The sequence below is a fragment of the Chanodichthys erythropterus genome, chromosome 10, assembly GCF_024489055.1.
Source record: "Chanodichthys erythropterus isolate Z2021 chromosome 10, ASM2448905v1, whole genome shotgun sequence".
In the NCBI taxonomy this organism is placed as follows: domain Eukaryota; kingdom Metazoa; phylum Chordata; class Actinopteri; order Cypriniformes; family Xenocyprididae; genus Chanodichthys; species Chanodichthys erythropterus.
The window spans coordinates 25,458,463-25,482,245 of NC_090230.1; the positions used below are offsets into that span (position 1 = coordinate 25,458,463).

Sequence of the window (23,783 nt, forward strand, 5' to 3'; positions counted from 1 at the left end):
CCTCTCTCAGGCGAACAGGATGATTTGGCATCCCCAGCCAGAACTCTGGGCTCTGCACCTCTGGTCCCTCGACGGGAGCCTGCCAACCTCCCCGGGGACATGCTGAATACCATTTCTCAGGCGAGAGCTCCATCCACAAGACGCCTCTATGCCCAGAAATGGTCGGTCTTTGTTGACTGGTGTTCTATTCGCAACATAGACCCAGTGGAGTGTGACATATCCCCGATACTGTCTTTTCTCCAGGAGCGTTGGAATCTGGGTCGCACCCCTTCAACGCTCAAAGTTAGCGTAGCAGCCATTGCAGCGTTTCACGCTCCTATCGCTGGCCAGTCAGTGGGACGAAACAACCTTGTAGTGCGCTTCTTGAGAGGTTCTAGGCGATTAAATCCTCCTCGTCCTCACATTGTTCCCACCTGGGACCTCTCTTTGGTCCGCAGAGCTCTTAAAGGGCCTCCCTTTGAGCCACTGCGTTCAGCTGACCTCAGGCCCCTGACGCTCAAAACCACTCTGCTACTTGCATTAGCATCAGTTAAGCAAGTTGGTGACTTGCAGGCCCTCTCCGTGAGCCCTGCATGCCTTGAGTTCGGGCCCAACGACTCCAAAGTCGTTTTGAAACCTAGGCATGGCTACGTCCCTAAGGTGCTCTCGACTCCATTCAGAGCACAGGTTATTTCCCTCTCAGCGCTTCCTCCCTCGTCGTACGAGCAAGAGTTGGAACTACTCTGCCCTGTCAGGGCATTAAGGACCTACGTTGATCGATCACAGCCTTTTCGGCAATCTGATCAGCTCTTTATCTGCTTTGGTGGCCGCACCAAGGGGTCTTCGGTCTCAAAGCAACGTCTTTCGCGTTGGATAGTCGACGCTATTGCTCTTTGTTACTCCTCTATGGGCCTCGACTGCCCCATAGGAGTTAGAGCTCACTCTAATAGAGGAATGGCTTCCTCTTGGGCCTGGTCTAGTGGAGTTTCGATTAAAGACATCTGTGAGGCAGCCGCCTGGTCCTCGCCATCTACTTTTGTCAGATTTTGGACATTTTGGACGTTCCAACCTTACAAGCTCGGGTTCTCTCAGCATGATCCAGTGGCCTCTATCGAGCTCCGCTTCATGCCACTCTGGGAGTTAACTCTCTTTTTGTAGTGTAACAAGGGTTCGACGGCTCCGGCCTTCTCACTTGTCCTCTGGTTCCCTCACGGTGCCCAAGACAAGTCCAGTCGTTCCCTGCCGTGGCACGGCGCGGTTGAATTCGTTCCCCATACGCAGAAGTATCGAAAGGGAACGTACTCGGTTACTAACGTAACCTCAGTTCCCTGAGATACGGAACGAGTACTGCGTTGCTGTTGCTGTGTCGTCGCTTCAGTCGAATGACCTGAAATCCTATGGCGAAACGCCCGCTTATATAGCCCTAAACCCCGCCCATTTCGGCGGGAATATTCGCGCGCTCTGTCGCCATAGGTCGCGCAGCTATGCCGCGCCGTCATTGGTTCAACAACTTGTCTATGAGTGAACCAATGACGATGCAGTTACACTGCGTTATTGAAAAAGGCTTCAGTAACGGGGAAAAAGGAGACCTTTCCCCATACGCAGTACTCGTTCCATATCTCAGGGAACCGAGGTTACGTTAGTAACCGAGTACGTTCTCTGTATAATAGATATACTACGGTGTCCATTTTAGGACATTCTCACACCTCAGTCATACAATGAAATGGCGTCATGCCTCAGACTAAAAGGCTTCAGTCATTGGATAAAACAGCATTACGCCTCAGACTAAAAGGCTTCACGTCTCAGGAAAAAACGACATCAGGTCTCGTACAATTACGCATCGGACAAAACGGCCTCAGAAAAAAAAAGGCATCAGACATGAAAGCATCAGACAAAAGTGACGTCACATGTACGCAGTTTTCTAACTGTTAAATGTTACACCAAATTGTATAAAACATACAGATTTTTTTTTAATTATACTGAATTTATTTGTATATATAAAAAGTTAGATAAATATTGTTTGCATTGCAAACTATCGAGAAGACTTATGAATATTAAAGTACACATGAAATCAAAATTGACCTTATTTATATTGTTAGCTCACATTGCTAGTTTTGTGGTGAACAATTCATCCATGCAAGTCAATCCTGGATCCCAGCTTACTCCAGACTTTCCACGACAGTCACCCTGATAAACCGGCACTGCGGGGAAGAGGACGACGACGGGGGGGGGGGGGGGGTATTGTCACAGACACGTCAGGTTCCAACATCACCCAATCACAACGCACGCCATCTCCAGAGTACTGATCATCGCCACCTGCACCTCATCACCTCACTCATCAACAGCACCATAAAGAGCACACACACAGCACTCCATGTCTGGTCTCGTTTGCATATACTTCCAGTTATGCTTACCTCAAGGACTCCTCTTCGTATACTCACCTGTCTCCAGCGTGTCTCCTTCCCTCTGTGTGTCTCGTCTGCTGTGTGGGTGTGTTCCAGTTAGCTCCAAGTAACTCCAGCGATCTCCAAGCTCCAACGTATCTCTACCTGCAACAGAAAGGACAGTAACTATTCCTCATACTACCAGTCTAACATCATCTGCATCCAGTTTACTCACCTGTCTGATATCTCATGCTCTACTGTGGTCAATAAACTACCAATACCTGTTTACATCTGTGTCTGCTTCCTGTGTACCGTAACAGTTTCAAATACAATCTGATTTGTTTTCTCATTTATATTTCCACAAAGTGATCTTTAATGAGTTTATTGTGATCCTGTATGATAAATACTGTAGATTATCAAAGAATGCTTTGAATATTTAGTATAACGTTTTTTTTTGTTTTGTTTTTTTTTTCTCTGTATGTATCTGCCTGCCCTAATCAATAAAGTTTTCTCCCTGTTTTATTACATTTATTATGTCGAGCGCCCCCTGGAGGAATTGGCCTCCTAACTTTGTGACTATTTTAATGTTCAGCAGAACACAACATACAGCACTTTACATGATTAAAGGTGCCCTAGAATCAAAAATTGAATTTTCCTCGGCATAGTTAAATAGCAAGAGTTCAGTACATGGAAAAGACATACATTGAGTTTCAAACTCCATTGCTTCCTCCTTCTTATATAAATCTCATTTGTTTAAAAGACTTCCTGAAAACACGCGGATCTCAAACATAACACAGAATGTTACGTAACAGTCGGGTCATTAATATGTACGCCCCCAATATTTGCATATGCCAGCCCATATTCAAGGCATTAGACAAGGGCAGCCAGTATTAACGTCTGGATCTGTGCACAGACAAGGTTAGCCAGCAAGAACAATAGTGCAAAATGGCAGATGGAGCAATAATAACTGACATGATCCATGATATCATGATATTTTTAGTGATATTTGTAAATTGTCTTTCTAAATGTTTCGTTAACATGTTGCTAATGTACTGTTAAATGTGGTTAAAGTTACCATCGTTTCTTTCTGTATTCACGGAGACAAGACTGTCGTTATTTTCATTTTTAAACACTTGCAGTCTGTATAATTCATAAACACATCTTCATTCTTCATAAATCTCTCAGTGTATCATTAGCCGTTAGCCACGGAGCACAGCCTCAAACTCATTCAGAATCAAATATAAACATCTAAATAAATACTTTACTCACATAATTCGAAGCATGCATACAGCATGCATGACGAACATCTTGTAAAGATCCATTTGAGGGTTATATTAGCTGTGTGAACTTTGTAAATGCACTGTCATATAGTCGAGAGCTCGTGTGGCAGGGAGCTCGCGATTTAAAGGGGCGGCGCTGCCAAAATCAGTGTATAGTTAATGATGCCCCAAAATAGGCAGTTAAAAAATTAATTAAAAAAAATCTATGGGGTATTTTGAGCTGAAACTTCACAGACACATTCAGGAGACACCTTAGACTTATATTACATCTTGTGAAAAAGCATTCTAGGGCACCTTTAATCAAACGGTATCTTTTGGACAGAGCAGGCATCATCTTTGAGAGTTTGTGGTCTTTTTAACAGTGTTTACCAAAACACGTCATTTGTTGCAAAGAAATCAGAAACAATGCTGATAGTTTTCACCATCATAAAGCAGAGTAGTTTACTAATCTTGTTCTTGACCAAAAGTGGTTATTTGTTATTGAAATATAATATTCACCATCACCAACAATACTTTCTTGTCAAAGAATCATACTCTGACATCTCTAATGTATTTAAAAAAAAAAAATCAATTTTGACACAAGACATGAAGAATCAGCATATGAATATCATCAATGGTGACATCCTTCATGCCGCAATGTGATATTGATTCAATGCAGTTAACGTTGACACATTAACATTGCTTGCTCTCTGTGTCCCGCAGCTCTATTTTTATCATCCTGACTAACAAAGGTAGCCAATCTCGTCATAGTATATTTTGCAGAACAAAATTACCATCCAATCACAATTCGTTATCGTTAACTTGCAGTTAGTGAAGGCAGGATATTAGAGACCACAGAGGAGATCACAGACGCCAAAATGACATAAAAGACTGTGTGTACATTTAACGAGGGTCTTCAAAAAGTTTATCAAGCAATTATGTGCAGTAAGTTGTGAAAAAATAACTCAAATTAGTATCTGGCTGAATGACACAAACCAGTTAGCGCTCTCTCTCAGACAGCATCCCGAAATCAGTTGCGCCTGAATGGTCAAATACAGACACCGTTCTCAAAATGGCCATCATGTGGATTATCTTACATAAATACAATTGGTTATGGCTTAAGAGAACGTAAACAGCTTGACGAACTGTTAAGACACTATAGTTACAGATTCTTGAAAGGGACACATGTCAGTATATTATATTCAAGCATTCAGTCTTAAAGTGACAGTAGCCTAAAATACCGGTCTTTGTCATTAATGTTAATTTAAACAACAAAAGACGTTAAATAAATCCAGCGTTAGCGTCAGTTCTGGCAGGTCACGTCAGTCAAGCTCTCAAACTCTATGCAATTATTAATAATATTTGACGATAGTGGTCCTGACAGATATGTATACATGTTAAAAAAAACACTGAGAGACGTTTTTTAATTTGTATCTCTATTGTATTTGTCTTATTGTTTGTAATTTGCTTATTTGTTCTTTTTTATGAAACAAACAAAAAAGAACTTATGATATAGATGGGGGTGGCATGACAAATCTGGTCACGATATTTTTAACATGGTTGGTTCATTATGCAATTGGTCTACTGGAAGTGGAGGCCTACTGGAGTATAGACATTGTGAAATCATCAACAGAAAAAAAGGCTAAAATAAGCTGGTGACGAAATAAGTGATGTGTAGTCATTTTAAGTGACAGTAAAGTTTCAATGACTTCAGTACAGAGCAGCTTCACTTCAGCTCATCTATCAGTCTTTTCATATTCGTGGACTGAAAACATTGAAGAAAATGTTTCTGAAATTTGCAGCTTTACAGAAAATCATGAAGTTATAGTAGAAGTAGAAGTCATTTCAATAAGTACTTACTTAACGAGTGCTTATAGAGAGTAGGTACTGCCCACAAAGGAAGGGACGTTCTCGTGACCTTGCACAACGTTCCCTAAATATTAATATTAATATTTATATTATTATTATAATATAAAAACAGTGAAATGCAATTTTGTTTTATATTAAATTACACAAATATACTTTGTTTATGAACATGTCTTTGCTGCTGACCTTCAATGATCTAATTCAATCATACTAATAAGCAAAAATTTCTTTAGCTTAGATTTAGAAATAAGAGTGTTAACTTACTTCTCCATATTCTTCTTTAATCCAGAATGGCAGCACAGCTGAAAGGTTTGTTTGAGCGGTGCCCTCTACTGTACAGCCGTAAATATGCATTTCCTTCAGCCTGAGTCTTATTCATTTCTCATTTGGTGTGAAAGGGCCTTAACATTGTCAAAAATATTACTTTTTTGTTGCAATCAAGCTTAGCCCATGTAGGAAAAAGTAACGCAATATTGTAACGCATTACTTTTAGAAGTAACTTTCCCTAACACTGTTTGGGGTGTTAACTGAGCGTTCCTATGTTAGTTAGTTGGGGATGTTTCATTCAGGACAGCACTGCATCTTCCTGACCCATTTAAAATGTTTTTTGGGGTGGGAGGCAATTAAAACAATAATAGTAATTAATCTAATCAATCACAATTTTTTTGTACATCAAATTTGCCTGAAAACGTATCCCCAAAAGATAATTTGAAGTAATTTTTACGTAAAGAATCAAATAGACATTACAAAAAGTAGATTAAGAAAGAAATATTTTATTTGATTCAACAGAATTTACTACACAAACTTTTGGACCATGAGGTTGAGTAAATGATGACTGAATTTTAATTTTGGGGTGAACTAAATGTTGATTTGTTGACTATATTACATGATCAACTGATGTTTTATGAATTATTTTCTTAGAGAAGTTAATTTACTGAAAGCTACCAAGCAAGCTAGGTTACTAAGTTAATTAATTTCATTCACAATATGAGCACATTTATTATTAATGATAAATGTGATAAATGTGATGAATCAATTTAATCTTTAAATTGATTCATCCGACCAATTTAAAGAAGAGTCTTCCAATTAGTCAGTTTAAGAGGATTCGTAGGATTTGTACGTATAATGAAAGGTATGAGATACAATGTAAAGATTTATGTCAGAGGTTTTGCGAGAGTGGTTATAAAAATACTTGGATTAAAGAGGCTGTGGTACGTTTTGAAAATACTGATCAGCAAGAGTGCCTTGCTCGAACAGTGTCTAAACCGACCAAAAATAGATTGTCTTGTATTATCCAATATTCCGCTTTAACCAATGAGTTTGCAAACATCGTATGCAAACACTAGTAAATTTTTAAGCTCAGACCCTGCATTGAGTCAGTTTTATAAAGATCCTCCACGAATTGTCTATAAACGAGCCCCTAATATACAGCAAATGTTGGTCAGAGCTGACCAAGGATCAGAACGATCCACGAATCCCTTTTCAGTCCCTGATGGCAATTATAGATGTGCACAATGCAATTTTACTTCGAAATGTCACACTTTTAGTCATCCACACTCAGGTAAACAGTTTAAGATTAAGGGAATAATTTCGTGCAATACTAAAAATGTAATTTATATGATCAAATGTCCCTGTGGTATGGCCTATATAGGCAAAACAAAATGGCGTTTAAAAACACGTATAGCCGAACACAGAAGTAATATACGATTGAAGGACCAAAAAAATCCCATTGCTGTTCATTTTGATTCTTTTAAACATAATTTATCGACTCTTCGTTACTTAGGCATTGAACAAATTAAAGTACCTAGAACGGGTGGTGATATTGATAAAATCTTACTACAGAGGGAAGCTTTTTATATTTATACATTGAATACTCTTTCTCCAAAAGGTTTAAATTTGGATTTTGATTTGAAACCTTTTTTGTGAATTTGGGAATGTTTTTTTTTTTTTTTTTCCCCTTCCATTAATTTGATTGTATATGTTTTTATTTGTTACTAGTGTTGATTTAATTATTGGGTGATGAATATGATGATTTGTAACAGGTGTGATTGATCATGTTGATGAAATTAATTGTATCAGTTGTCATTGACTATGTTGAGAAAATGCAAAGTAATTGCCATTTTGTCACTATCTACTGTTTGCCTGACCTGACGAAGACCTCTTTGGTCGAAACGTTGTCCTTTTATTAAATTCTGAGAGCAGCAATGGCAGTGTGCAGTTCTTTTTTGGTTTATTCGGGGGTGATGGGTCACACAGGCACAACAGTGCTGTATGACAAATGTATCACTTTTATTTTGTTTTTAATTTTTTTAATTCAAAATATTCACAAACTTGTTAACTTCAGTCTATCATGAACTATAGTCTATATAGGCACTATATCACTATAATGATGACTTCAAACAATTTAAAAAAATCTAAAAAAAAATCTAAATTAATTAGAGCTAAACCTCAGTTAATTCACAGAAAGAACTTGAAACATGAAAGAAATAAAGTTAAACTGGTATGTAATAAGTTAAGCTGGTAAAGCTGTTTTTGGAGATGTTTAATAAATCTTTGCTCAGGTCTTGAGAAATGTCATTGATTTGATTTGCAGTTGATGTTGCAGACATGAATTTAAATGGGAATAAAGTTTTCAACCAAAACATGGCTGAAACTTTTGAAAAAAAAAAAAAAAAAAAAAATCATATTATTTACAATTTACATAAAAAAAACATTTAAATAAAATAAGTATTTATTTGGTTGAATTAATAAAATAAGCCACATTAGGCTGGACTGAAAATTTAAAAAAAGTAAGTAACTTTCAACTTAACTTTATGATTTCAAACAACATTAAATGTGTCAAGTTGAACATACTTAATATTCTAACTAATTGAGTGAATGTTTTATGTTTTTTTTTTTTTTCTTTCTTTCTTCCCCACCATGTACTAATAAACAGCCAATACAATAAGCAACTAGTTAAAAGTGAGAGTTGGACACTATAAAATATAGTGTTAGCAATCTTATTTCCCACATTATTTACACTGTAATCACATTCATTATTTTAAAATACATCTTTTTATTTGATAACATGAACTGTGAAAGAAGTGAGGATAATGCATTCACAAAACAACATTTGTAAAAGCAGTGTAATCTTACACTTTTGCATGTCAAATATATACATTTTCGTTAATGAAAAATCCCTCCAGATCTCAAATGACAGATGTCCTGTTTAATTCTAACTTCTGATAACGATCATGATTTAATTAAAAAAGATGTTGGTCACTATTCAGTTGGATTGAGTAACAGCTTGCATTTTGTCAGGTTGTAAATTGAATCCTAATAAATGACTATTTTGTCTTTTGTTTTTTCAAGTTTATCAATGATGTTCTGTAGCTGATGAATCAAATTCCTCATTTCAACAATGAATTTCCCAACCTTTGATGTCATCTCACTTTCATCTATTAGTTCAGTTATGGCTGTTTCTGCGAGTTTGTTTATATCATCGGCTTCCCTGGTATTTTTACAAACTGAGAACATGTCAAACACAAGGCTAAATCTCCCAACATCTGTTGTTACTGCAGTCAAACATATAATTTCAGACATCTGCGCAGTCAATTCAGCAATGTCTTCCATCCGTATGACATCTTGCTCTTTCAATATTTTCTTAGTACGATCAGTAATGTCTTTCATCTTGTCAGACATGGGGGTGATTTTATCCTGAAATTCCTCAATTCCAGCTTTAACTTCTTGTCTTAATTGTGTAATTTGCTGCTTTTTTTTAGAGCTGCTGGTTACACTTATAAATCCAGAGGCTATGAAATTCCCTGCTCCTACGACAACAAAAAGAGTAGCAACAGCAGCAACAAGAAGATAAGACCCCAGAGTATACAGAGCAACTAATCCTGCAACCACAGCAGCACCTCCAAGTATTCCCGCCACTCCTGCAAGTCTGGATCCTTCAGTAGAAATTTCGTAACCTTTTTCAAATGTCTTGATAGTACCACGCAATCTCTCTGTGCACTGCTGGAGTTGAGGGTAATCTCTCTCATAGAGATCAATAAATTCCTCTCTGACACGAATGACTCCGGCTCTAGAGAAAACAAATATGAAGAGTTTATAATAGTGAATCTGGTACAATTAAACATACAGATGACTGTTGATAATTTATGGTGCTTTAGCATGTTAAATAATTCCAGTAGATATTTTAATATTGCTTCATCTCATTTTTGTTTAAACACCCAATCATTGCTATTTTCTGCATAACGTTTTCTCACATTATTTCAGGAGGCTCATCCAAGCTTTTGCGCCGGTGGTGATGGGTGGACGATGCGATTGTAGCTGCAAGTAAATAACGCAAATTAATACATTATCTCTTTGCATGAGAGTATCCCAAAATGTTACCATAAACTAAACACAGAATTAACAAGGTTATTTTCCAAATAACAATGTGTGCTTTTTACACAGAATCACATTATCAATCACAAATCAATCACATTATGAAAAGTCTAATTTCTGCATATGTAAACAATATATAGTTGCCTATAAAAGTTATAATTTGTCAGTTTAAGTGTAATGCATTCTTATGATTGCTAAAGTGGATTCCTCATTATACCAAATTCATTTTTCAGTGTTCAGTGATATTATAATGGTAAGTTTATTCATGTTTACCAGCTGTACTGTTGTCAGATGGCTTCAGTTTTTTCCCAGTGTAATCCATCACATGACGTAAAGCCCCCTTATTTTTCTTCTCTTCTCCAGCTTTCCTCAGATCCTCCAGGTTCTTCATCCATTCATCTTTTCCCTCCTCCTTCAGTATGGGGATCAAGAAATCCAGATGCTGAAGAGTGAAAGCGCTGTCTGATTTAAGTGCAATCTCAGACAGATTCATGATGGTCATATAAGCTTCATGCACCAGCTTAGACTTTTCATTTTTAATCTTCTCCAGATCGCTGTTCAGTTTTTCTTCCATTTTTGTTTTATTCTCCAATTCATTCATGTTTTTTTCATGTTCCATTGTAATGTTTTCAAACATTTTTTTATCAAAGTTGATTTTAGGCTTTTTAACAATTAATTCATACCCCTGTTCGAGGTCAGCAAATGTCATAGTTAATGTTTTTGGCTTTGTCACATATTTCTTGTTCTCTCTGACATGTTTGCTGTAATGACACTTTCCTGTACACACAGTGCATTGATTGTTTTTCATGACTGAGCACTTTAAAGGATCTTCATCCTCCATCCAGCAGCTCTCATGACAGTTTTCCTCACAATCGGAGCAGCAGTTTACACTTCTCTTCCACCACCATTCATTTATAGTAGAAACTTTTTCTTTGACAGCTGTTTTGACTGTAAACTGAAAGTTTTCACATGTTTGAATCTTCTCTCTGTAATCTTTGATAGCTTCCTGAATCTGAGTCAGTTCTCGATTTTTTGATTCCTTCTCAGAAATTTGTTCCTTCAGATTGCAGACACAGGCCTCGAGTCGCTTTCTCTCTTTAAGAACATCTAATGTCATCACAACACTTTTTCTGTTATTTTCTTCCAGGAATGTGAAGAACTCTTTCATGCTTTCGTCTCCCATTTCCCATGATGATCTGAGTATTTGATCATATTGTTTGTTTCTTTTTTCTTTCTGTTGGTTGTTAAATAACAAGTGAACAGGTTGTTTTTTTCCATCTCTTCTGCAGGGAATCTGTGCTTTCTTGATGACTTTGAGTGTATGGTTTGGACATTGTCCATCTGAATGTGTGAGTAGAAACATTATGTTGTTCTCTATATCTCTACCAAACAGAGACAGAATTGAGTGAAATATGTAAAGCTCTTTTCCAGAGAGTCGATTCTGAGACGCTGTCATCACAAAACACACTGCATCAATATAATGAATCCCATCCTTATCTGAAAATAATCTGATCAGACATTCAGAAATCTCTTCATCTTTATCATATCCTTCAGTGTTTCCATAACCTGGAGTGTCAATGATGGTCAGAGATGTTGGTTTCTCTTCAACAAACACCTCATAAACAGTAATCTCAGATGTCTGGGATTGTGTTTCATCTACATCTTCTTCTTCTTCATCTGTGATTTCATACCATTCTTGATTGTCGAACTTCACTCCCAAGAAGTAGTTGATCATGGTGTTGATGATGGTTGTTTTCCCAGAACCGGTTTCTCCTACCATCAGTATGACTTTGCCGTGCTTGATTCTGTCTTTTTGTCCATATGTCCATCTTCTGACCTTTCTGTTAGTCCCCTGAATATATTTTCTTTCAGTTTTTAGTTGGTAAAGCACTGGAGGACCTGGATTCAGTAGTGTCGCTTCATGACATGATCTGTAATAAAGAGAATTAACAGCATCAACGTGATGATTTCAATTTGTTATTTATTAGTCTACAGCACCTGCTGACCCAGATAGAAAGCAATGATTGGAATAATGTTAAATCAATGTTAATGTGTCAACGTTAACTGCATTGAATCAGTATCACTTTTGCTCCCGCAATTAATGTTGAAAAAATGTTGAAATTTCAACAAAAACTCAATTGTAATGGCACTGAATCAATGTTACAATGTGATGTTGGTTCAGAAACAAGATTAGTAAACTACTTTGCTTTGTGAGGCTGAAAACTATATCACCTGATCATCTTTGATTGTTTCTTTGCAACAAAGTATGTGTTTTGGTAAAGATCACAAACTCAAACTGAGACTCAAACTGCCCAACTAAAGGAAACACTGATCACCAAAATGGTGACCAAACATTTTCAATAAAACATCAACATCTAAACTCAACCCCAGGGTCTCGAGTCCTTCAGGTTTGACTCAAAACTCAGTCTGTGCTCAACAATTGTATGTGCTGTTACACAGCCTTGTAGGCCAGGCTTCAGACACTGGCTCCCACAGAAGTGTTCCCACAGCGTCAACACCATGACGCAGCATCATCTTGTTCCCCTCTTTGGGAACAGGGTTACATAAATAGCCTGAGACTATGTTACTCTTGTTGTTTTCTCCACCAATCAAAGACTAATGACTCAACACAAACATAGTGAAAAATCACACTTTTATTAGGTGAGTAAATTAATAAAAACAATTGCTTACGCCATAGTGAGAGGTTCATCCATGCTGCCTCGCCGATGGGGGTGAATAAATGATGACATTGTTGCTGTGATTAATAAAATACAAGTGAATACATTATCTGTTTACCCATTTATCACATAACACAACTATTGGCAAAATCTTTGAATTCTGAATTTTGTGAAGTTAATATTTATACCACAGGGGTGTTGAGTTCTTGATTGACTGACAAACATACTAAAGTTGTGGAATTACAGTACATGACATTTCTCTGTATTAAGGTAACGACACTGTTCTTGAAGCAAATTAAACTTAAAGCTTTGCCATTAGTAGAGATGGTGCTGCCAAACACCAATGAAAGCACTGACAGACTGAGGTCATTTACACATGCCTGAACAGTCTTTTGTTTTTTCTCTCTTTTTCTCTTGCTTTCTGAGAGCTTTGAGTGTCTTTCTTTTCCGTGAACGTTTGCAAAATGAAATGAATTGATTTGGACCGCTTTTTCACAGAAGTGATTTCTCAGTCAGTTAAATAAACACACAGTTACCAGAAAACAAACAATCCTGTTTTTCAGTTGTTTTCCTATGTGAACATGTGCTAGATGGATGTCTTTATCAAACGAAACATTTTCAGTAAGACATCAACATCTAAACCTCTGTTAATTCTCAGTAAGATCTTCTGTAGACGTGTGACAGAAATAAAGTCAGTCTGGTTAGTAATAAGTGAAGCTGGTAATGCTGTTTGTGGAGATGTTTAATCAGATCTTCAGAGATTTCATGTCTTTATCTTCAGTTCATCTAAGGCTGTGGCTGAAGAAAGTTGTAGTTTGTGTTTTTATTTCTCTTTCTTTCAGTGTTTGTTCACAGCAGGTGTTTGAATGATTGAAAGAATGTTTCAGGAACATCAAACTAACCTTTAAATAACATTCTACTAACATTAAAGAAACTGGACATTTGTATGTTCTTGTAATGTTACAAATCAACATTCCTACAATGTTGAATTTTAAATCAAAATTTAGTTGAAAGAACATTTGAGGAACATTATAGCTTATAAAAACATTCCTGGAACGTCAAGAAAACTGGACATTTTTTACATTCACAGAACCAACACTGAATATTTGGAGAACGTTCTTATAACAAAATTCTGTTAGGTGGGAATGAGTTGTTGAAGAAAACAAGAACTAAATTCTTACTTATAAGAGCAGACTAGATTGATTTCTTCTGCACATGTTCATTAAAAATCATGAACTTAGATTCATTAGAGACAAAAATCTTTGAGAGCCGCTGTCCTGATAAAAAGTGCTTGTTGGTGGAATAAAATAACAAAATACTAATATTTCACTGATAAAAGGGGAAAACATTAACTATAGAAATATTTATCCTGAAATGACTGGAAAGAGATTAGTACAACTCAACAAAAAAAAAAGTAATCGGTTTGCCATTATTTTTTATTCTGCCATTATCCGGTTAGCATGATTAGCCCCTGCTGTTACACACTGCAACACCATTCTGTGTTATAATAATGCTGGTTTTCTTTCATTCTTTTATTAATGATTTTATTAGTTTTAATAATTATGGCCTTACCTGGAAAGCATGAAGTACATGACCTGAACTTAGCAGTGGAGTGTCATTGTGTCTCAAATTTGACATCAGTCTTCTTTTAGCTTCTTTTATTCTATTTGCTGGTGGGGAAAAAAGTTTGAGATGTTTATTTTAAATGCAAAAATTGTCTTTGTAACAGTGTTTACCAAAACACATAATTTGTTGCAAAAAACAAAAAAACAAAACAATAATTATCAGGTGATGTAATTTTTATCATCATAAAGCAGAGTAGTTTACTAATCTTGTTCCTGACCAAAAGTGGTTATTTGTTATTAAAATATTATATTCACCAATAATACTTTCTTGCCACAGATCATATTCTGATATTTTTTTTAAAATACATTATGAGAAATATATTTTGACACACACAGACATGAAGAATCAGCATATGAATCTCAACAATGTTGACATCCTTCGTGCCACAATGCATGCTGGGAGCCACCATAGAATACATGACTCCCAGCATGCATTGCAGCATGAAGGATTTCACCACTTTTAGCACTTTAAATGTCAGAGTGTCTGATCTGTCACAAAAGTATTTTTTGGTAACCTATTAAAAACAAATATACACTTTTGATCAGAATTATGATTATCAAATGATTTTGTTTTATGATGATGAAAACTTTATTGTCTGATCATCATTGTTTCTGGTTTCTTTGCAACAAAGTACGTGTTTTAGCAAAGATCACAAACGCACACAAAAAGCCAAGAGTCAAACTGCCCAATGAAATGAAACACCGATCACCATAATGGTGACCAAACATTTTCAATAAAACATTAACATCTAAACCTCTGTTAGTTCTCAAAAAGAGCTTCTGCTGAGATCTTCTTTTATCTTCAGTTGATTTCAGGCTGTGTGGCTTTAAGTCATTTGTACTTGTGTTTCATCTTCTGAGAGTTCAAGCATGATGTTGAACCAACTTCACATTGTAACATTGATTCAATGCCATTACCATTGATTTTTTGTTGAAATTTCAACATTTTTTCAACATTAATTGTGGGTGTAAAAGTGATATTGATTCCGTGCAGTTGACACATTAACATTGATTTAACATTATTTCGATCATTGCTTGCTCTCTGGGTTGTGATTAATTCTATAATGTAGTTAGTGATTTTTGTGGACAAATAACACATTAAAAATATAAACAGTTGCATACAGGCTACACATTTGAGCAGATTGTGCATTCTCTAGAAACACTGATTTTCTTTAAAAATGCATTTTTAAAAAAGGGTGAAAATCTGTCAGGACTAACAGTAACACACAGATATTAGTTATTAAATATTCACTTGGTTATGAAGCTATTTCATAATGTAATTAACAAAACTTTTCAGTTCCATTTGTTCTCATTCTTAATATCTAGCTTAATATGTAGCAGTTTAAAATAATACTGTACTCCCCTCCCAAAAAAATGTGAAATTTCAACAAAAAATCAATGATAATGTCATTGAATCAGTGTTACAATGTGATGTTGGTTCAACATCATGTTTGAACTCTCAGAAAATGAAACACAACTACATCTGACTTAAAGCCACACAGCCTGAAATCAACTGAAGATAAAAGAAGACAATAAATCTCGCAAGATCTCAGCAGAAGCTCTTTTTGAGAACTACCAGAGGTTTAGATGTTGATGTTTTATTGAAAATGTTTGGTCACCAACCATTCTGGTGATGAGTGTTTAGTTGAGCAGTTTGACTCTTGTTTTTCAATGATCATTGAAATATCATTGTTTGCTATCTGGGCTGCCATTTCATCATGATATAATTCAACAGAAAAGGCAGAGAACTGAAACAACATTGTACAGTATCATGCAAGTATCATGCATATGAAGCATTTAAAATTATTTCCAATTAAGAACTTTGCATTCTCACTCTGAGGTCTTCATTTATAGGGTTGTCTTTTGTTAATCCTCTAATGCAAGTTTTTATATATGTCAATATATTGAATATATTGGGTTAACAGGGTACTTCACAGGTGAAGTGAGGTAAAGTGATAAGAGATTTAAAAAATTCAAGTAGATACAAGTTGTACTTGACTGCGTCCCTTGACACGCCCCCTGACTGCGTGGCACACTCCAGTTACAACTTACTCTAAACTGTACATCATAGTGCACACAACCAAGCACACACATTCTCAACATTAACACAAGACCAACCTTGCAGTTCTGATCCAAGCTCTTGCGTGTTTGCGATTTAAACTGGAGAAGCTGGATACACGAGCTCGACCTCCACAGGTCCTGCTTGAACAGAGAAACTCTGTAATTTAGTCTTTCTTCTTATGTCAGGTTCTGTGCACGTACATTTAATGTGCACAGAACCATCTATCCAAAAAAGTTGTGTTTCGATTAAAGTGAGATAAAACAACATCAGAAAAACTCACATTTTCAGTGCTTCTCTATTTTTTTCTCTTCACTTCCTCTTCCTCTCTCTCTCTCTCTCTCTCAGTCCTGCCCAAAACCGGCGTGAACAGGTAAACCTATAAATAACAGCAGAATATACTGAATATAAAAATGTGATTTCAGAATGTATATATATAAACATTTTCTTCATAAAGTGTTTGCAAATATATAGAAGCAAAAGTGCAGAATGAGAATTAAAATGAGAAACAGCTGAAGCTTTGATAGGCTAATATTTAACTGTAATATTATCAGCAGAAATATTAAAAGGCTACAGAGCTCATAAAAGGACATGTTGATGGAATTAATTATTAAATTAGAGGTAAAATATATTTAATGCTTTTGCTTTCTTTCGCAAATGTTTTCAGATCCCCAAGAATGTTTGTTCTCGCTTGCAAAGAGCCCAAAAGTTTTGGATATAAACAAAACGTTTTTCGGTGGATCACTCTTTGCAAGAGAACACAAAAATATTGAAAATACGTTTTATCCTCCCATCACACATAGGCGTATGCATGCTCTATGAAAGGCAGATCAAATAAATGTGATTCAGTAGAAAATGGAGTCTTCTTTTTGCTTCATTCATAATTTTCACCACTAGATGGCATCAATGTGTACAGTGTCCTTTGTAAAACCCATTAACTAATGAACCGTTTTACAATACGAAACACATATCCCATAAAGAAATGATTTTTTTTTTAGTTTTTCTAGTTTTTACATGTGTTTTCTAATGTTTGTGTGTGTGTGTTTTTTTTTTTTATCTTCATTTAGAACATTTTAAGCAATGGTAAAGTGATTTTCTTCTGATGTTTGATACATTAAGATTTGTTTAATATATTAAAGCCTTTTCAATAATAACTGTCTAATGTGCAATCACCTCAATAATTATGGCCACAAAACTTAATATGTCACTGTTTTAGTTTAGACACCTGATAATAACACGCAGAATCACCAAAGGAGAAAATCACAATTGTAAGTCACCATAATGGAGATCAGTGTTTGCTTTAGTTGGGTTCATAAACCTTGACTTTTTAATATTATATTTTTTGGGCTGTTGTAACTGGTCAAATAATGATGGAATAAACACCACCTGATCATCTCTCTTTGCTGTTACAACTCAGTTACAACAACCAAACAAAATCTAAATACAACACTGATCTCAATTATGGTGACTTTGAAATTTGTTGATTCTGCTTTTTATCATTGGGTGTCTTCAATAATGGCCAATCATCACTCAATTATTCATTAACTTTAACAATGCTTCAGTGGGTGGATTAAAAAATATGTCAGGACTGTGGTAACCTTGGTTCCTTGAGAGGGAATGAGACATTGTCTTCATGCTTTGTACGCAAGGCAATGCTGTTAAACGACTGTGTTCCCAGGAGAAAGTAGTGGAAGTGCATCATCTCAGCCTGTGATTGTTTCTCCTCTCAACGGTTCATCCAGCAGGAGGTGCTCTGCACTTCACAGGCTTTATCTCTCGTTGGGGGTTTTGGTGCACTAAAATGTGCTTTTTTTCTAAGCCTTGCTACTGTTATATACATAGTAAACAGTTAAAACATGAGGATAACGTGTGTAAGCTTATCATTCTTAAATTTCAGGAAACACTGATCCAGGCCTCTCCCACTAGGCAAAGTTATACCTAGAAGACGTTTTTTCAACGTCTTGGCACACGTTGAAAAGACGTCCACTGAGGAGCCAGAATGAAAGTGTTCTACATGTCCGATATAGACATTCCTGGAACCTCCGTACAAGGTTAAAAAAGACAGCCAGGGATCCATCCATAGGCAGTAAAACACATGTTCACACCTTTAGACAACTTAGTATCTGTAATTCAATCTTTGGATTGTGAGAGACACCAGATCTGAACCAGAACCCTTCCTGTTGTGAGGAGACAGTGTTTCCCGCTGAGACACTTGTGCTGCCCTTACACACTGACATAAAATACTTGTAGAAGAAGCATTTATTTATTTATTTAAAAAAACAAAAACTATTTCAGACTTTTTTCATGTTTGTATGTAAAATAAAATAAAATAAAATAAAAACATTTTACATGTACAAAACTGTTTGGATAGATGGTGAAATATGTGTTTATATGAGTCCAATCTACACAATGTTATTTGCATCAAACTAACTGATGATTGAGCATTTGTGTAAAATCAACTGAAGATAAAAGACATGAAATCTCTGAAGATCTGATTAAACATCTCCACAAACAGCATTACCAGCTTCACTTATTACTAACCAGACTGACTTTATTTCTGTCACACGTCTACAGAAGATCTTACTGAGAATTAACAGATTTAGATTTAGATGCTGATGTCTGTTTCATTTGAAGTCACCATTGTGGTGTTCAGTGTTTGCTTTAGTTTGGATCTTGGTCCTCATAATTTTTGTGTTTGCTTTTCTTTGGCTGTTTTCAAATTCATATTAAAAGTGAAAATGGCTTGCCATATGAATACACCTATTGAGTAGATAAGCAGCACTGTGATTGCCCAATGAGATCTTTAGAATCTGCTGCAGGGCGGAGTTTGATTTATGGCATGGGATTCATTTTATAGAATCATGTGGACTAGAGGGCGTGATTCTTTTTGTAATCCAATCACTTATCAACAACTGTCTGAACAAAACACTTGGAGAATGAATTGAGTTTTCACAAGCTGGGAGAGAGCGGTCTATTTAGGACAAAAAGGAAAACAAAAACGAAAGTTAGCAAAGCCAGTGACAGAGAGAATCAGTCACTTTATACACAGGTGTAATCGCAAATAATGATGACGTGATCTTAATTATATTCTCATTGCTGATATCAGAGTCAGATCTGTACCTCATAAAGAAATTAACTGTTACTGGCACTGGTAAGTATCATTTAGTCATTCAGTGCAGTTTACTTTGCAGGTTTTGCATAATAGAATGCATAATAGTAATAATTTTGCCATAAACACTGATATTTCCTGTTTCCCATTTATCAGTCAATCTCTATAATAATGTCCGCCTGTTATTACAGCTCCGGGTCTGTCTTCAGACACTATGCAAGGATTATTACTCGGTATTATTGTTCATTATGTTGTTGTTGGTGTTGTCACTATGCTGGTGACTGGAGGTGTAACGGCTTGTGTGATTTACTGTTGCCATGTCAGATGTGCACAAAGACGACAGAATGGCAAGTATTACATACAGATGACTTAGCAAAAAATATGAGATTTGATATACAATTTAATGTGCATTTAATTGCGTTTGTTTTTATTGTTCAAGCAGACATCATGATACAGTACCATAATCAGGTAAGATTTAATGCCGTCATACAGAAGATTACAGCATGATTTGGTTTGTCAGTCTGAAGATTCATTAGAATCCCACATTCAGGACATTGTGTTTAAAATATATATTTTAATGTTTGTGTAACTCTTCTTTCAGGAGAATTATGTTGAAGCCTCGCCCCCTAATCTGAGCAACACTTTATTGATGGCATCAGCTGAGGCGACGTCCCCTAATCGCACACAGATTTGACACCGCTGTAATATTATTATCATTTTGAGACTTTCATTGAAGAGAAAATGGAACGAGACCAGATCAAGCTCACAGAGATGTGTACAAATAAGCAAATGAATATTGGAAGGCAGCTGTCAATGGACATTCAGGTACTTCAGGTTTTGTTGCTGTTACTGGAAAAGGCAGGTTTTGTCATGTTGCTAATCTTCCTACCAGCGTTTTTAAATCATTTAGCATGCCTTTCTTGGTCACCCACTCTAGCTGCAGTATGTAAATTCAAGTTGATAAAACAGTGATCATAATTATCAGTGATAATACTTTCTGTGATGTTTGGCAGGAGGAATGTTACAGCCTTTTTTTCCCTTTTTTAATAGTTTTCATATATTTGTATCTTTGGTATACATTTTTATCTTTGGTGAAATGTGCAAAAATGAGTCACAATGAACATGAGTATTAAATCAGATCTTATTCTCATAAAAGCTTGTGTCATGATTTAAATGATCATTGAGTATCTATGTACATTATGAGTTTGATTTCAACACTGATGCACCAAAGTTTCACCTTCTTGCGGTGAACTCAAACGTACTACGTAACACGAGAATGAACCTCATTGGTTCTTGCGGAAGCTCAAATGTGATGCGTAACAGGAGAATGAACCTCACTGGTTCTTGCTGAAGCTCAAACTTGCTGCGTAACATGAGAATGAACCTCATTGGTTCTTGCGGAAGCTCAAATGTGATGCGTAACAGGAGAATGAACCTCATTGGTTCTTGCGGAAGCTCAAATGTGATGCGTAACACGAGAATGAACCTCATTGGTTCTTGCGGAAGCTCAAATGTGATGTGTAACACGAGAATGAACCTTATTGGTTCTCGTGAAAGCTCAAATGTGATGCGTAACATGCAAATGAACCTAATTGGTTCTTGTGGAAGCTCAAATGTGATGCGTAACAGGAGAATGAACCTCACTGGTTCTTGCTGAAGCTCAAACTTGCTGCGTAACATGAGAATGAACCTCATTGGTTCTCACGGAAGCTCAAATGTGATGCGTAACAGGAGAATGAACCTCATTGGTTCTTGCGGAAGCTCAAATGTGATGCGTAACACGAGAATGAACCTCATTGGTTCTTGCGGAAGCTCAAATGTGATGCGTAACACGAGAATGAACCTTATTGGTTCTTGCGGAAGCTCAAATGTGATGTGTAACACGAGAATGAACCTTATTGGTTCTTGCGAAAACTCAAATGTGATGCGTAACATGCAAATGAACCTCATTGGTTCTTGCAGAAGCTCAATCGTGCTGCGTAACACGAGAATGAACCTCATTGGTTCTTGTGAAAGCTCAAATGTGATGCGTAACATGCAAATGAACCTCATTGGTTCTTGCGGAAGCTCAAATGTGATGCGTAACAGGAGAATGAACCTCATTGGTTCTTGCGGAAGCTCAAATGTGATGTGTAACACGAGAATGAACCTTATTGGTTCTTGCGGAAGCTCAAATGTGATGTGTAACACGAGAATGAACCTTATTGGTTCTTGCGAAAACTCAAATGTGATGCGTAACATGCAAATGAACCTCATTGGTTCTTGCGGAAGCTCAAATGTGATGCGTAACAGGAGAATGAACCTCACTGGTTCTTGCTGAAGCTCAAACTTGCTGCGTAACATGAGAATGAACCTCATTGGTTCTTGCGGAAGCTCAAATGTGATGCGTAACAGGAGAATGAACCTCATTGGTTCTTGCGGAAGCTCAAATGTGATGCGTAACACGAGAATGAACCTCATTGGTTCTTGCGGAAGCTCAAATGTGATGTGTAACACGAGAATGAACCTTATTGGTTCTTGCGGAAGCTCAAATGTGATGTGTAACACGAGAATGAACCTTATTGGTTCTTGCGAAAACTCAAATGTGATGCGTAACATGCAAATGAACCTCATTGGTTCTTGCAGAAGCTCAATCGTGCTGCGTAACACGAGAATGAACCTCATTGGTTCTCGTGAAAGCTCAAATGTGATGCGTAACATGCAAATGAACCTCATTGGTTCTTGCTGAAGCTCAAATGTGATGCGTAACAGGAGAATGAACCTCATTGTTTCCTGCGGAAGCTCAAATGTGATGTGTAACACGAGAATGAACCTTATTGGTTCTTGCGAAAACTCAAATGTGATGCGTAACATGCAAATGAACCTAATTGGTTCTTGTGGAAGCTCAAATGTGATGCATAACAGGAGAATGAACCTCATTGGTTCTTGTGAAAGCTCAAATGTGATGCGTAACATGCAAATTAACCTCAATGGTTCTTGCGAAAGATAAAATGTGATGCGTAACCGGAGAATCAACCTCATTGGTTCTTACTGAAGCTCAAACGCGATGCGTAACACGAGAATGAACCTCATTGGTTCTTGCAAAAGCTCAAACGTGCTGCGTAACATGCAAATGAACCTCATTGGTTCTTGCGAAAGCTCAAATGTGATGCGTAACACGAGAATGAACCTCATTGGTTCTTACGGCCAGCGACACCAGTTATTAAAAATTGCATTGTGTTGTATAGCATTGTGGAGACAGACATGGGACAGCAGGAGGCAAATTCACTGGAACTTTTTACTCTAATATATTTAAAAACAGAAAAGTAGCCTCAATGAGAGACTCGTCCTTATCGTACATTTATCACCATGTGATCACTATGTGCTCATTTCCATATATTAGACAAAAAAGTGCAAAATGACAAAAAGAATCAAACAGATAAGTAAAATAACATTATACACATATTGGAGTAAAAAATCAAGACATGAAAGCATTAATTACAAAAAAGATTAATTAAGATTATCAGGAGTCAGATTATAACACACCCCTTCCATGCAACTTACAATGCCAAGAAGAAGAGGAGGGGACAGAAAAAGAAATAATGCTGGCTCATGATGATATCACCACAAAGGGGAAAGCACTCACCTTTCAATTAGGCCGTCATATCAGGTGTATGTAAACGAACAATGTGTAAATTATAACAATATGTATTTAACAGTACACTTTGTATAGCTGTTACACAAACACGCTTGTGCATCCGTTTACCATATCTGATGTGTACGCTTATGAATGTTTAGATGTGAATAAAAGCCTATACTAAATCTGTTCATAAGATGAGATTAACGTTTTAAGTACATTGTGCACAACTAGCCAAGTTGTCACAATCCCTGCATGTGTTTCCTGTGTCTCCATTGTTGTTTGTTCACCTCATGTTTCCCTGCCACTCTGCTCACTTGTTTGTTACCGTGGACACTTATTGGACCATGCCACCTTGTCATCTTGTTGCCTTTGTTAAGTTTGTTTAGTCTCATCACCTCATGCTATATGCAGAGCTAAAGACTTCATGAGTTTCAGGAAGTTTCAGTTTTTTTTTTTTTTTACTTTATGTTGCGCGCCACCTGGAGGAATACAAGCTACATGCATATTTGAACAGTGTCAGCACTCTGCTGTTTATGCACTCTGCAAACCACATATACAGGTAATATATATATATATATGTTTTTTTGTTTGTTTAATTGTTTTTTTTTGTTTTTTGTCTCGTTGGAGACGTTGCTTCACTAAAATGTTGAATGTTTTCAGTGTAATTTTTTTCCAATCCGTGTTACAATCACAGTTAAAATATGAAAGTTGTTATATAAGCTCATCATAATTTCAGGAAACACTGATCCAGGCCTCTACACTTCTCAGATTCTCCAGAAGAAAAGACCAGACGACTCATCAGTTTTTACCAAGATTAAATCTCTCAAGTAA

The 23,783-nt window shown here is 36.6% G+C and overlaps 1 protein-coding gene across 1 annotated transcript; it reads right to left on the reverse strand.

Annotated features, from left to right (window-relative positions):
• Positions 1–2,161: 2,161 nt before the first annotated feature.
• LOC137028217 (uncharacterized) lies at positions 2,162–16,336 on the reverse strand. The gene is made up of 8 exons (XM_067396989.1): positions 16,284–16,336; positions 14,113–14,210; positions 12,554–12,617; positions 10,136–11,793; positions 9,742–9,805; positions 9,388–9,557; positions 2,421–2,528; positions 2,162–2,295 (listed from the first exon to the last, which is right to left on the reverse strand). Exons 3-8 carry the CDS (start codon positions 12,610–12,612, stop codon positions 2,162–2,164), a joined length of 2,193 nt encoding a protein of 730 aa, XP_067253090.1. The 5' UTR covers positions 12,613–12,617; positions 14,113–14,210; positions 16,284–16,336.
• Between the last annotated feature and the right edge of the window lie 7,447 nt (positions 16,337–23,783).

Excerpts from the sequence above, each read along its gene's own strand:
- LOC137028217 (XM_067396989.1), bottom strand. The coding sequence starts at position 12,612 with ATGTCATCATTTATTCACCCCCATCGGCGAGGCAGCATGGATGAACCT. Across the intron at positions 11,794-12,553 it reads GATGAACCTCTCACTATGGC|ATCATGTCATGAAGCGACAC; the intron begins GTAAGCAATTGT and ends TCTTTATTACAG. Across the intron at positions 9,806-10,135 it reads ATCTGACAACAGTACAGCTG|CTACAATCGCATCGTCCACC; the intron begins GTAAACATGAAT and ends ATTTACTTGCAG.